Source organism: Trifolium pratense, linkage group LG7 (assembly GCF_020283565.1).
Source record: "Trifolium pratense cultivar HEN17-A07 linkage group LG7, ARS_RC_1.1, whole genome shotgun sequence".
Classification (NCBI taxonomy): domain Eukaryota; kingdom Viridiplantae; phylum Streptophyta; class Magnoliopsida; order Fabales; family Fabaceae; genus Trifolium; species Trifolium pratense.
In genome coordinates, this window is record NC_060065.1 from 37,838,288 (window position 1) to 37,853,887 (window position 15,600).

General features: G+C 33.5%; 2 protein-coding genes and 1 non-coding gene across 3 annotated transcripts; 1 reads left to right on the forward strand and 2 right to left on the reverse strand.

Moving 5' to 3' along the window:
- Window positions 1-1,861: 1,861 nt before the first annotated feature.
- LOC123898384 (E3 ubiquitin-protein ligase RNF181) lies at window positions 1,862-5,306 on the reverse strand. Its single transcript, XM_045949320.1, has 2 exons — window positions 4,298-5,306; window positions 1,862-2,429 (listed from the first exon to the last, which is right to left on the reverse strand). The coding sequence occupies exon 1, from the start codon at window positions 4,993-4,995 to the stop codon at window positions 4,315-4,317; it is 681 nt and encodes a 226-aa protein (XP_045805276.1). The 5' UTR covers window positions 4,996-5,306; the 3' UTR covers window positions 1,862-2,429; window positions 4,298-4,314.
- An 11-nt stretch (window positions 5,307-5,317) lies between these two features.
- On the forward strand, window positions 5,318-5,399 carry TRNAS-GCU. Its single transcript has one exon. It is a non-coding gene; the product is annotated as a tRNA-Ser (tRNA).
- A 5,925-nt stretch (window positions 5,400-11,324) lies between these two features.
- On the reverse strand, window positions 11,325-15,001 carry LOC123898795 (AAA-ATPase At4g25835-like). The gene has a single exon (XM_045949811.1). It carries the CDS (start codon window positions 13,193-13,195, stop codon window positions 11,516-11,518), a length of 1,680 nt encoding a protein of 559 aa, XP_045805767.1. The 5' UTR covers window positions 13,196-15,001; the 3' UTR covers window positions 11,325-11,515.
- Between the last annotated feature and the right edge of the window lie 599 nt (window positions 15,002-15,600).

A 15,600-nucleotide genomic window follows, 5' to 3' on the forward strand; every position in this document is an offset into this window, starting at 1 on the left:
ATATATTTGTCAAAAAAATATTATTATTATATAGTAACTTACTAATTCATAATGTTTTTTATTTTATTTTTTCTCTTAGAATTTTTTTTTAATTTTTAAGACATATTTATTGAAATAGAAAAAAAAAACTAATGACATGTATAATGTTTTGGCCAAGTGTATAATGTCACATCATTAACTACCTTGACATGTCATCAAAGTTGACCATATAATTTAGTGGGGGACCAAAACTCAAGAAAAATTAAAATAGGGGGACCAAAAAATTGATTTTTAAAATAGGGGTATCAAAACTTCAAGAAATTGAAAATAGGGGGACCAAAACTGCATTAAAGCCTAAAAGAAATATAGTATGGTGTTTTTGGGGATATCCGTTACCTATAGACTAACGGATATGAGTATTCTGATAAATTCGTAGGGCGCGAGAAAATGAGTAAGGTAAAAAAAATTCTCCTAAAATTAAGGCTATAGTGGGGTTACTGTTTTTTTTTCTTCCTCCTTTTATTTGGAAACAAAGCATAGTGATATGTAAAAGAATATAATGAAACTGTTCGGCGGTTGAGGTGAAAAAGTTAAAAATTAAAATAATAAAAGTAATTTTGGATTCGATTTTCATTCAAATTAACATTTTAATAAATTAACATTCAAATTCTTAGAATTTAAATTCAATCCTACAAATGAAGATTTTGAAGAGATAATGCATAAATATAAACAGTAGGTGGCCGGATAGCAAAAACCTGATAACAGATGGTCCAACAAATTTTGAATGATACTCTGATATCAACTTAGAATATGGTTTGGCCTAGCTCAACTTATAAACTTTTTTTTTTTTTTTAAAACGTGGTATGTGGCCTTAGGACCGACTAATCCAAGGGGACCAATCCCACCACCCACTCGCGGATGCTTCATTTAAAGCCAAAGTTTTTTGCTCTGTATAGACTTAACCCACCGAAATTGACACAAATGTGAATTGAACCTGAGACCTTGAGAGGAACATACTCCAAGAACTCAAACCAACACCACTAGACCAACCCCAAGTGAGTTACTCAACTTATAAACTTATGTGCAGGTCATCTCACGTCTTATGTAAATTTCTTAAGACAAAATAGAACAGTGACAACTGGAACCGAATAAAAAAACTTGTCACATTCATCATTTAAGTATTTTATGGTGGTGTTAGAAGAATTAATAAATTAAAGGGTAAATAGCTTCTTTTTTATTCTTCTTTAAAATGATCAATGAAGTTATTATTATTAACTTCTTTGATTTTTTATTTAAAAACAAAAAACAAAAACTTCTTCGATTTTTAGAATTTTTTAAAATTTTGTTTTACACCTATTAACGGACATGACATAAATAACTAAAAAATAAATAAATTCCATGTATGCATGCCATGTCAAGATTTTGTCCATGTCATATGTCTTGTTGTGCAATCAGGGGATCGCAAAAAATAATATTACAGTGCCTAAACATCAAAACTCACCTACTGTGGTAAAAAGCTATTTACCCAAAATTAAATGAAATTGAGTTAATAAATCTTTCGAATGGATGCTACCCATCTCCAATACATTCCAGCATCACTTTATAAAAAATCTAAATTGTATATATGATAATCATATTCTATTTCATTTTCTCTATTCTATTGCATACCACTAATCCAAACATGTCATTAGAACCTCAGGCAAATGGAAATCAGACAACCAAAGGCAATTTAAGGAATATTGTCCAAAAAACACCATCCACCCAAAATTGAAGTATCAAAGTTAATCATTACAGTATCATCTAGTAGAAATTGAGGTTCATTTAGGTAGTACTAGCTACTAGGTATTGCTATGTAATGTAAGTATAGATCAGCTAATCAGAATTCAGAACACAACTCAGACCAAAATATATATATTTGAAGGCTCTTCCACGTTACACAGTACAGCAACACTCAAATGATATAGAACAGATCATTAGAACTGTACTTAGACCCAACCCAACAGCGTATTTTAAGGCCCTTCCATGTTACACATCAACACTTAAATGGTACAATCACTCGACAATCTCATCCCCTAACTACAGCCATGGTGGCAAGAAATAATAAACCGCGAATGAAATGTTTCAGTGGAAAAAAATCCACTTCAGCAATACAGACATGACATAAATGAGAGCTGAATTCTACAATGATTTTATTCACTAAGAGAGGAATTTGGTTTAAGAGAAACCAAGGACCATCATACAGAGAGTGGATGAGGGGGAAAAGAAATGCATGATATTTGTGCATTCCATCAATTTATTGTATTTTTTGGCTATAACACTAAAACTAGCTAGTTGGAGTTCCCCAAAAAAGAAGGGAAAAACAGAAGAAGAAGAATCGTCGGTGTAGATTTACACTTGATAAGACGATCAATGATGATACAACTTCAATATTCTTTTAGTACACTATATACCTGCAGTAGAATATCAGAACAGATAATATTAGTTCACACGCAAAAGAAGGCTTTTCTCAAAATAGAGTATATGTTACTAATAAAAGTGACAGTAGTGGAGTTGCTCATTATTCCACAAGGCATTGGTGTGATGACTTCAGCAGCAAATATAAAATAGCCATAGTTGCTAAACCAAATAAATTGTTATATATATAATATAACACAACGACACATACTAATATGCATATTCTGTTATGATATCTACTAGAACCGGTTGTGGTCTACTCCCCTTCTCCAACCCAATTTGTTTTTAACAAAAAGCCAAAAAGGTTCAATGGTTTGTTTCACCAAACAATGAAGCAGAAAATTTACAATCATTTCTAACATTGCGGGTGTTAAGTTTTGGCGATTTTGTACCATGCAACAATTATTGAGCAATCTAACATTTTTGCTTGAATAAAATGCATATGATCCACTACAAAATGATGATAACAAGGAGTTTTGACATGTATAATAAATATGCAAGCTATGATAACTGATAAGTCATAACACTACAAATATATTCAAGAAAAACTAGTCAGCCACACATGCTTCAATCAATATTTTCCATTTCTCCTCAACTTTGTTTCCTATGAAATTCACTCTTAAGCCACAAACCCAAAGATACTACTTAGTTCACTGAGTACTAGAAAGAGAACTTTCCATAACAGTCCATTTGGTTCAAACAAGTGGGAGGGATTTATTGCAGTTTAATTTGAAATGTCTTTTTTCTCCCTCCCTGTATCAACTTTCAACACAAAGTAAATTTTTCTTGGACTATAAAAAATTATTGGAATCCAAAATGGTGGCATGACATAGAGGCACAAAGGGGTAGCTGATTCCTTTTATTAAAGGTAAAAGTAGAGAAATTAAAATACACCACACATATATAATGGAGAATCAATACAAGTTCAAAGCTACACATAAGAGTAGAGAATCCATTTCAAAACCAAGAGTCAAATATCCTTCTAACTCGGGCAAATAGTTTTGACCACTCTCACTATCATTTTATTTTTACTAATGTGTAACCAAGCACGTACTAAGTATATAAACATCTTCTATCCCTCAATCTAAAATTAACTAAAGAGGGATTTGCTTCCCTCCCCTCCTCATCAAAATATTGAACTAAACAAAACAGACCCTATATTTAAAGGGGTTGTCCTGTATTCAAGAGAAAGTGGAAGCAAGAAATTCAAAAATTACACTCAAATCTCAAGTTCAAAGAGAAGCACAGAATAACCTCACATTAAAACTTCACCAGCCAGCCATTCATGAATCTACCCTGCCTAAACATCAACATAAAATTTCACCAGACATTCATGAATCTACCCTGCCTAAACATCAACAACATGAACTAACAAAACAAATAAACATCAAAATCTACTATCTTATAGTTACAAAGTATCCATCGCCGTTGACGATTGACTATTTTCTGTCTGAAAATCCATATTTTCTGTCTGAAAATCCATTGTCACACGAAGTGAGTTCTCTCCTGCCAAACAAATTTTCTTCATACAAAAAAATAAGGCATCAAACTCTTGACCACTTCTTAAGAGTGCTCGCGTCTTAGTTCACCTGCGGATTTTTTCCTATGAAATTCATTCTGAAGCCAATGCAAGGAAAATACTAGATATAAAGAAATTTCATCAACTATCGATCTAAGAAATAGTTAACGAATCAATCTTCTCAAATTAATATATAAGATAACTCCATCACACACATATACAAACATAAATGCAATTAACAGTCTTCAAAAATTGAAAATTGTAGATCAGAAATCACCGTTGAAAATAATGTTGTATGATTCCACAAACTCAACTTGCACATGAAAATCAGTAACATAAACATACCGCAAAGAATTTCAGCATCAAGATTCACCATCTACACCACCAGCACTAAGTTCACTATCTGCATCCAGATTCTGAGCAGCACCAGAAGCATTAGAATGAAGCAGAGCATGCCTCGAAGCAATGTGATCAAGAGTAATTCTCAATCCATAAAAATCATCCTCAGACAACTCCGACAACCGCAAAACCATCTGCCTCATCATGACATCATCATCTTCATCATTCTCATCCACTTCGTGCTCCGTGATTCGGAACCGACAGAGAGGACAAGAAGATCGAAGAAGAAGCCACGGAGTAATACAATCGTTATGATAAAGATGATCACAAGGAAGCTGTTTCGCTTCTTCATCGACATAAATCGCTTCTTTACAAACTGCACATAAAACGACACCGTTTGGATCGAGAAGAGTAAGAAGAGTTTGCGTGACGGTTATTATAGGGATTAGTATTTCATTGCGTTGTTTGGTTGAAGGAGGTGTGAGTAGTAAAAGTGCGTCTTGGAAATCGAATAAGGAAGTAGTTGATTCGGCGTCGTTTTGGGAGAAAGGTGAGTCCATGAGTTCGAGGAAGTGAGTGTGACAATGAGGACAGAGGAGAGGTGAAGGAGTTGAGGAAGAAGTTAGAGAGACGCTCATGTCGCATTCGTGGCACCAGTATGTTTTTAGGTCGGGTTCCGCCGCCGTGATAGCCGTCGTCGTCATGGTGGTGGAGTTAGTTGGACGACTTGAATTGAATTGATTGTATGTATGTGTGTTTGTTAGGCGTCGGTGAATGACGAGAGGAAAGTGGGGGGGTCGTTAAGAGAGGGAGATAAAATAGGGCCCACGCGCACCGAACTGGGTTGGTTGTTTTTGTGTCGTTTTTTTTGTTTCGATTCGTTTGGTACTTTCCTGCAACACTGCAACTGCAACGAGAGAGAGAGATAGAGAGAGATTAATTAACTTCTTAATTTAACTTCTTAATGATAGTACCATTTCTTTTGTAGTTTATAATTACTATTGAATGTGAAAGAAGAACATCAACGTCGCTTTGGCCGAGTGGTTAAGGCGTGTGCCTGCTAAGTACATGGGGTTTCCCCGCGAGAGTTCGAATCTCTCAGGCGACGTAACTTACGTTTTTTTCATTTCTTTTGTATTTTAGTTTCTGACGCCTTAATGATTAGTTTATGGATTTAATTTGAATTAATGAAGACAAAAAAAGAACAAAACGAATATACTGTAAAAAAAGAATATATTCCAAGAGAACGGATTTGTTTCTTTTTCCTGTGTTATTTTTCTTTTAAAATTTAAAACTGGTGATTTTTTTTTAATTAAGGTATTTTTATGGACTACAAAAGCTTTTTTTTTTTTTGTAAGCATGGACTACAAAAGCTTGTCAATGCTTTTCTTAATGTTCAAACCTTATTTAAATATTATATGACTTATGCAGAAAAGTCAGGCATATAATACATTAAGGGGGGTGTATTGGATTGGGATTTCATGAGACAATTTTGGCAAAAAAAGTCTTGATGATTTTATGAGATTTTGTTGGACTATATTGATTTTGTGAGATTTTAAAGACTTTTTTACAGAGACTTTTTTACAATCAAGATTTTTAACACATGATTTGAATGGATTTTGAGAGATTTTTTTCAAAAAACATTTTACAATCAAGATTTCATAATACTTTATATATTAAGAAACTTTTGTATATTAGGCAAATTTTAAAAGAATCAATAAATTTTAATAAAAGAAATTATATTTTTTTGGGAATCCAAATTTTTAAACAAAAAAAAAGCCTTACATTTTTTTCACGTATATGTTTCTAATCACAAATAAAAACCATTATCACCATTGATGGGAAAAGAAGCAGATGAAGGTAACAAAAAAAAATTTGCCGTAAAAGGTTGTATTGAATCAAAAGTTTGTAAAAAAGATGTAGAATTTGTTAAAATATTTGTTTACAAAAAAACATATTTGATAGAAGAAGAAGAAGAAGAAGAAGAAGAAGAACTGATATAATGATGATGAAAGTAAAAAATCTTGGAGAGTTTGAAAAAGTCTCAAGTCTTTTGGTGAGATTCTTGAACAAGTGAACAAAGAAAAGAAGAAGGAGTGCAGTGATGATGAACTATGAAAAAATAAAGAAAAAAAAATTTGATACAGTGATGATGAAAATAAAAAGTCTTGGAGATTTCAAAAAAGTCTCAAGGCTTTTGGTGAGATTGTTGAAAAAGTCTATCAAGTGTATTTTCAACTAAAAAGTCTTTCAAAATCCATTCCATAGAAGAATCCATCAAAATCGGTAGACTTTTGAATACCAGTAGACATTTTAAAAGTAGTACCAAATCTCAATTGAATACCAACGGATTTAATTGCCCTGAAAAAAAAATCATGTTTGTCTTAATTGAATACCACAAGATTTATTTAACTTTTGTAAAAGTCTTGATTGAATACCTCAAGATTTTTTTGTCATAAAAAAGTCTTTTAAAATCCCATGAAATCTCAATCCAATACACCCTCCTAAATCAAATGAACAAAAATTAATAGGTTCATTGCACGCATTAGAGTGTTTATTTTCAGGCTTGACAAATTTGTCTTCATAGAATATATGTATTATTTTATTTTAGTTAATTATTAAATGTTTTTTGAAGCAATAAAAAGTTACTTTGGTTTATGTATTATTTTAGCTTAATGTTTTTTGAAGCAATATAAAGTTACTTTTTTTTGAAGCAATAAAATAAACTCGTTGAAGTTTGAGTTTGAATGTTACTTTGGTTAAATTAGAAGAGTTTATGGTAGTTTAAAAAAAAAAGAGTTTGTGTTTTTTTTTTTTTGATAAGCAAAGAGTTTGTGTAATGTGCTTCAAGTGTGTGTAAAATTTGAGAGAAATATGGATAATAAATAGGATCATGATTCTTTGTCAAAATAAAAAAAAAAAATCATGATTCAAGTCATATACCCATTTATGAATCTAATCACAAAGCAAAGAACCACAAGTGAATCAATTCAACAGAAAATTATGTCTTAGACGAGGACAACATAAAAGCCGTTAGCCCTAGAGGCGAGAATGAAGTTCATCAGGCCCATTCCAAATGGTGACTTTAATAAAGAACAGTTGGACGACAATCAGGTTGAATCAACGTGTGAACTATACGCCAAAAGCAATTGGATAGAGGAGCTACACCACGTACGTTGGGCGTACAAGACAACCCCACACTCCACGACATGAGAAACCCTGTTTAGACTCACCTACGGCTCCAAAGCAGCGATTCCCGTTGATCTAAACGAACTTGGCGGGAGAACGGAGTACTCCCTCCACGAGGCCGAAAACTCTCAGGCTATACGTGAGGAACTCAAGTTTTTAAACGAGAAAATAAGCTTCGCGCACTCGCAGATGGCAACCACAGGACATATGACAATGCTGTTCTCGAACGCATAAACGACACATTAGCATCCATAGTGAAAGAAGGGAGAAGGGGGTGCCGCCCTCCAATTTATTTGATCTTAATTAAATTCACATTCTGAGCTCTCTTGTATACAATAGATGAGCCAAATAGCTCAAAGATCAAACCATGACAATTGTTGCCGATTTTTTTATGACACAATGTTGCAATATTTTATGACACGATAATAAAAAATAAAAACATTTTTCTAAGACTGAGTTATCTTCTTATTTTTGAAGACTAAGTTATCTGATGTGTTAATTAAACAAATCTTGTTGATAGCAAAAGAGGATGATGGCATAACAACATCCAACAAAAAGACACACAATCAACCCAACTTCCCAACATTCCATTAGAAAATAAAACCAAACCAACCACTTTCTTATCATGTACCCATCACTGGTCACTATGCCACTTTCCCCTTGTCTGGATCTTACTTCCCACTACTACCGTCCAACCACACACCACAACTTGGTGCCAATCATTTCACTGTTGAACTCTCATGTTTATTGCAAGCAAAATCAGAAAATGATTGATTTCATGTCACTAGTAAATTTTGTTACTTTGTGTTGGGATAACAGCAAACTTGAAAATTAAGATTTATACTAGTAATTTTTTACTCGGTCCAATATGTGCATGATCACCTACAATACTTTCATTCAAAAGAGACAAAAAAAAATTATAAGAACTTTTCTACTCACAACCCAAAAAAATCTAGTTACACCCAAATTTCATCAAAATTTAATCATAATACTGAAATTGCCCTTCTTTATCTAAATTTTTTAAAAGCAGTTTCTCATCTTTTATTCTAATTGAAAGGTACAATTTTTCTTTTACAAGTTATTACCTATCAATTTTCAATTCATTGTTCACCCATTTTTGTTAGTAAATACAATGATATAGGTGAAATTAATCAAGCTGACATCAATTGGGAGGACTTCGATTTAATCTAACTCCAACAAATTACATGCATAATCAAGTTAACTTGAACAGAAGAAAAATTGAATAATTTGAACGGTGTGTAAGCTTAATTCACCTATTGTTTACATCGATTTTTGGTAATGTAAACAACCGCTATCCATAAATATTTTGGGACCGGATAGAAGTCCTTTTATAGTATTCGTTCAAGTCTCGCGGTTTATGATATCACTTCATGCGTCTTTAAGAACAAAATCATTGTTCTTTTTAGTGTTAGAATCACATCCAACAACTTTTAATAACAAGTTGTCTCACGACAACATAATAGAAAAAATACTCAAGTGAGTATTGAAAAGGAAGAAAAATAAAGAAGATGAAAAGGAATGCATAATTGCAAAAGAAAAAGGAAAATAAAGCAAGAACAAAGCAATATATTAAATTGCATGAAATGTAAATGGTGGTTGGAATCCATCTATGTCCGCCCCTGAACCCGTTTGCCTCCGCGGCGTGGGTGTTGCAAGACTTTCATAAAATGGGATTCCACCCTTAATACATAGAAGTTACAAATATTTATAGAGAATAAAAAATAACTTCCTACATCTAAGATTTTGACAAGTGTCTTTTGAATAACTTCTAGTATCATAGCCTTACACTTGGCATAGTTACAAGACAAATAAAAATAACTTCCACTTGCTTGATGTGTTGTTCCACGTGTTGCTTCCTGCTTGTTGCCATATTGATAAATGCTATATATTTTGATCTTTTCAACCAAAGCCAATCAAAATAATTAACCAAACTTAATCAACATGATTCGACCAACATACATAAAAGTTGAGACTTGCATCTTCGACTAAAATATAGTTGGCATCTTCGACCAGTTTCTTCATTTTCCAATTAAATTGGTAGAATCTACTCTAATTAATATTCGAATAAACTGTCGAAATGAGTTTTTTCCTCTATTCAAATTATAACACCAAGTCGAAATGAAAATTACCAATATTATAATTTTGGTGTCAACACCTATATACTTAAAGCAAAATCAGTCTACATAGGTACACAAACAAACTCAGTTTATGTCTATACGTGAAATGAATTCACGTTAACCAACGAATCAAAACACAAATCAAAACTGAGAGATGGAACTAAAATCAACACTGTCAAACTCAAATAAATAGCAGAATCATGAATTGGTAACTGGAAAACTTACCTTTCAAATTTAGCTTCAGAAGCGTGGATGGAGATGAACACGCCGGTAACCGCGGTTTTTGCTGTGAATTAACGAGAAAGGAGATGGAAACAGAACGCGCAAGGTTTTTGGATTTCATTGGGAATTTAATTTATTTTAAGGGTATTTTGGTCATTTCAGAGTGTAACAAGGTTTTTTTGGGGTGTGAGTAGAAAAATTCAAATTATAACGTTCATATCTCACATATCAAATGACCAACGAGGCCTTATTTTATTCCTATGACATAGTAGTTGAAGTGATATCATCGACTATAATTTTAAAATGCAGTCTGCATGTGCAATTGAGGCTGTAATATTATTGATGTAGTAAGCACCGTAATTGTAGTGTGACTTTTAGAAACTACATTAGACAATTTCTATTATGTTCGTTCAAATCTTTTCATCAAAAATTAAAATTTATAAACTTCAAATTTGAATTTGCGCCAAATCAAATAAAAAATCAACTATAATTAAACGTGATTGCGCAAGAATGAGGTTTGTTTTACTATTAACAAGTTTTTTCTTTTTTGTTACAACTTCTCAAGTCTCTTTATTTTTTATTTTTTCGACTAAAATAAAATATTCATTCATTTAAATTGATAGATACATCGGATACAAGCACAAATTCAATGTCGCAAAAAACATAAAGGATGAATCTGCGAACAAACTCACAACATCTAAGTTAATAGCATAAAACAGCATGCTTAAGCCTACAAATAATGTGACAAAATAAAAGTAACTGAAATACTCATGTCTTCGGATCTTCATCGTTGATGACCTTGTCATTGATTGAATCGGTAGATGATCAAAGTTGATCTGTCAATCTGAACCAAACAAACGCCACAAAAAACAGGAAAGCAAACAAGCACTGCACGAAGACAAAGATCAAACAAACACCGCACGAAGACGGGACGCACTAAGGCAAATAAATCACAAAATAAAAACAGGAACACTATAATCTATGTGAAATTTCACTTATTTAAACAGGAACACTCTTTATTATTAATTGGCTTAAATGCAGTTTTACTCTCCTATTTTGAATAAATCAAAATTTTACCTCCCTTATTTTAAAATTCGGAATTTTACCCCCTATTGTATAATTCTTTGGATAAGGAGTGAAATTGCTCTTTTTTGACTCGGCACAAGTTCATGTTCATCAATTCATCGGGTTGCATGTTCGATTTTTAAAGTTTAAAGATAAGCTTTTCAAATTGGATGATTTAGATAAATGCCCAATAATGTTTGGGTGGATCAAGGAACAAAAGTTACAAAACCACCTCACTCTATGATGATATTACTTTTGTAGACTTGGGTTTGATGTGTTTTTGGTATAGTATGTGGTAAGATTACATGTAAGAGTTGATGTTCTAAATTTCGGACACTCTACATATTTACATGTGAAGTTCTAGACACTAAAGAAAAAAAAGATAGTTTTGTGATAAAAAAAATAAAATGAGTGGATCATGCATTGAAGAATAATTAGTTGCAATGTACCATACGGAGCACACAAAACTAGATGAATCAAACAATGCACTAATATGCTTTACATAAAAATAATACTACTAGTCTTGTAACAAAAAAAATATATTAAGCCTAAAACACTAAACCCACAACTTATAACATAGCTACATTGAATTTCCCTCTAAAAATACAAATCATCTTCCAGAGTCAGATTTGGTCAATGATCTCAACCTTACAAAAAATTTAACCTTCTTATCTAGATTACTTGTTCCATGTTGTTGCTCTTTCCTCTTCTTTCCACTCAAAGAGTCCCAATTTTCCGGCGACCCCATTAAAAGAACACTCTCTGGTGACCTCACCGCGACCACCCCCACCTCCTCATTATCCGTATGATCGGCAGCAGTAACAACATCCATCTTACCTTGCATAACAGACAACACCTCCCTCATTGCTACATCAGGATTCTTCCTATTCCTCAATAATATCTCTCCAACATGCGCCGGTGTAAGAGACCCACCCGAACGAATACACCCTTCAACTGCCTCAAACATGACGTGTGACTCTACCCCAAGGTAGTTCTTTGCCAACTCCCTAAACGCATGGACCCCGCACGTGCTTAAACTCACGTGCACGTCCATGCGTCCACACCGAACTAAAGCAGGATCAACACTATCTCTATAGTTAGTTGTAAAAACAACCAACCTCTCTTCTCCACAACATGACCATAACCCGTCCGTGAAATTCAAGAGCCCCGAAAGCGTGACCCGAGTATTCTCATCACAACCTGAACCCGAAAACGATGTCGTTTTATGTTTCTTAGATTTAGACGATAATTTTGCACCATTTTTCTTCATAGTTCTATCTGCTGTTAAATCCACGGAGCAATCAATGTCTTCAATAACAATAATAGAACGATTCGTCGTTTGGATCAAAAGCGAACGAAGCTCAGAATTATCAGAAACTTTTGTAAGCTCCAAATCATAAACATCATAACATAAAAAATTCGCCATTGCTGCAATGAGACTTGACTTACCAGACCCGGGTGGACCATGAAGCAAGTATCCACGCTTCCAAGCCCGCCCGACCCGGTGATAAAACTCTTTACCCGAAGCAAAAGCGGTTAAATCATCTTTAATTTGTTTCTTCAACTCGGGTTCCAATGCTAGCGTTTCAAATGTTGAAGGGTGACGAAACGGAACCGAAACCCAACCCGATTCAAACGAACCGGTTCCGTTATTATTAGTGAAGAGTCTCCGTTCACGTGAAACACGCTCGAACTCCTCGGCGCGTGAAGTAACATGACCGAGATAAGCAGAGAGAAGCGCGTGACGATGACGCTTCGGGAAACGGAGAGTGAAACTACGTTTCTCCTCGAGTGAATCCTGTACGGCGTCGACGTGGTGTGTCCATGAGAGACGGTGGTTGTTGAAGGTGTCGTGGACGGTGTGATTCGGCGCCACGGCGAATGAAATTCGGTTGGAGGAAGGGGAGCGTGAGAGTGTGAGACGACGGCATGCGGCGGCGGGGGAGTGATTGACGGCGTTGAGGTAAAGATGAACGTGACGGTAGAGATCGTTGAGTTCAACTCCACAGTAACCGTTAAATTCAGGAATTTCAAAATATGAATATGGAGAAAGCAAATCTTGAAGAGATTCATATAGTGAATGAAGAACAGAGAGAAGCTGTGATGGAAGAACATTTTGTAACACTGTGAGTAACCCTAACAATGACCACATTTGTGATAATATCTCCATTTTTTGTATGAGATTTTCTTTGTGTTGTTTTAGTTCTGAATAATTGAATAGAATGTAATTGCATTGTTTTGTGTTGGGTTGTGAATGAAAAAGAAGGATTAAATAATTATGAAATTGCATTGAGGAGGGTAAAGTTAAAGGTAAAGATGATTAAACCGACCACTTTACTTTTTTTGCTTTTACTTTGTTGGTTTGTAGATATGGTTGATTTTCTTTGTTCATGGATGGACTTAGTATAGAATTATTTGCATGGTTACTCTATAGAATCGTGTGTTACACTTAAGACATGCTTTGTCTTAGTGTATAGAATCTTTGAAAATGAAAATTTATGTTTGCCAAAGGTTCTTTCTTCCATTTTGTTGCTCTTTTTTATTTTTTCACCAAAAATATCAATTGCATCAATGGTACATTACTACATTTCTATCTTTGTTGCCTAGAAACCAAAACCAAGAAAAATGCTTGTTTTTGCCAATGGTTCAGTTGCAACCTTCATCCATTGTAGTTTTTTTTTTTTTTTTTTTTTAAATAAATAACCATTTTGGTTGCTAGATGTGTGAGGCGTTGTCACTATAGGGTCATTTTGATTCGTAAAAAGTAAATACGGGATATAACAATACAAGACAAATATTTAAGTTATTGAACAAATTTTTATTTAAGTGTTTTAAATACCATGTGCAAAGGACAAAAAGTTGTCCTCTGGTTTAGTGAGGGAAAAATTTCAGTTTTTTCCGGTCTCTTGTCCCCCAATTTGTCTAGTCTTAGAAATGGTTTTAAAATCAAAACAGTACAACTAAAGTTGTTGTTCAATCCCTTATATTTTAGTAGATCAAACGCAAATCTTTTTTTTTTTGTGGATAAACAACCATTTTGGTGGTCTTTGAATGTGAGACGTCACTATAGTATCTGAGTGTATTGAAATTACAAATAAATCTCTAAGTGTCTCTTTTGTTAGTAATTTTATTTATGAACTAAATTGACCAACAAAAATACATTCGAGTACTAAACTAACTGACTAAAGACACATTTAAGGACCAAAATGAGTAACAAAAGACTCGTTTATGTATTTTTGTTTTTAATTTTGATACATTCAAATACCATTGTGACAACACATCACAAATTTAAGAATCAAAATCATTGTTTACTCTTTTCTTTCTTTCCCCTGTTTTCTTGGATTGTTTTCTGCATATTGTATGTTGTTTGGTGTATTTATTTGTTCTGGTTAGGATTAATTTTATGGTTATTCATAACGTGTTAGCAACACACCTTCTAACACATTCTTCCAAACGCACACACTCTGATTGGTCGAAATTCAAACAAGTCTCACTAAATTGTGTAGGTCCGACATAAGTTTTGATCTATATGAATTTAGACAACCAACAACCAAGCCTTATTCCACTAAATCTGGTATTCTAACTACTTCGGCCATGTCCTTTGTTCTATATGAATTTAGACCCTTAATATTAAACGGTGTATATTGCTAACATTTCGCTTTCTCAAATTCAATCTAGTTTTACAAGCATCTTTGGTCTTGTGTGAGTTGTAAATAATACCCATTAGGCCATATAATTTCACAATGCACACGTAGTAACTTGCTTTAGTAAAAGGTTTTCAAGGGATAATAGCAGCATCAATGCCAACACATGGTGTAAGTAAGAGTATGGTATGGTGGGCATGCAGGGGATCTGCTTTTACACTTTCTTGACAAATCACACTTTATTCTTTACCTTATTTGTTCTTGTAATTTGCGCATTCATATGTCAGAGAATGTTCTTTTGTATTATTATAACTCATCAGTCACTCATCATGAGTACTAAGTGGGAGATGATAATGAGGGGATGATTATTATGATGATTATGTACTATTGATTACTTTCATGTTTTACTGAGCCATGTTGGTTCAAATTGGTACATATGAATGAACCCATTTGATACTTTTATATTCTTTGTATATCTATTCATGTTATTTGTTTCCTTTTATCTTTGTACTTTAGGGGCTATTGCTGCATCTTCTAATTATAAGGTTAGATTTCAATGCACAAGTATGTAATAATTGATTGCAATTTGTTAAAAAAAAAATGCCTATATACAAACATTGTGCTGATTTGGTTTGGCAATTTCATATATGCATCAAACTTTTTCAATTCATTATTTTAGGCTTTTACTTATTGGTAAGCAAAGTGGTGGGAAATGGCCTATGAGATTTTGGTACATAGATATATTAAAGTTATGCATAAGCATATGCATGGTGGTATTCTTTCTTGTGCATTACATTTCTTTGATATCTTTACATGCTTATGCTTTTGAAGCAAAGTTTAATTTATGCTTCTTTACAGAAATTTGTCTAAATCTCCTTTTAATAAAGCAATGCTATTTGCACCATCAGATTATAATCCTGTGGTGTTGAGATATCATTCTTATCTAATCTTTCTTGCCTCTTCAATGGTTTTAGGTATCCACTCATAAAAAGGGTTGATATTTTGAGAAAGGGAACATGTAAAAGAGAAAATAAAAGGGGGGATAAAAAGA

Coding starts and splice junctions, on each gene's coding strand:
- LOC123898795 (XM_045949811.1), bottom strand. CDS start 13,195: ATGCAATTTCATAATTATTTAATCCTTCTTTTTCATTCACAACCCAAC.
- LOC123898384 (XM_045949320.1), bottom strand. CDS start 4,995: ATGACGACGACGGCTATCACGGCGGCGGAACCCGACCTAAAAACATAC.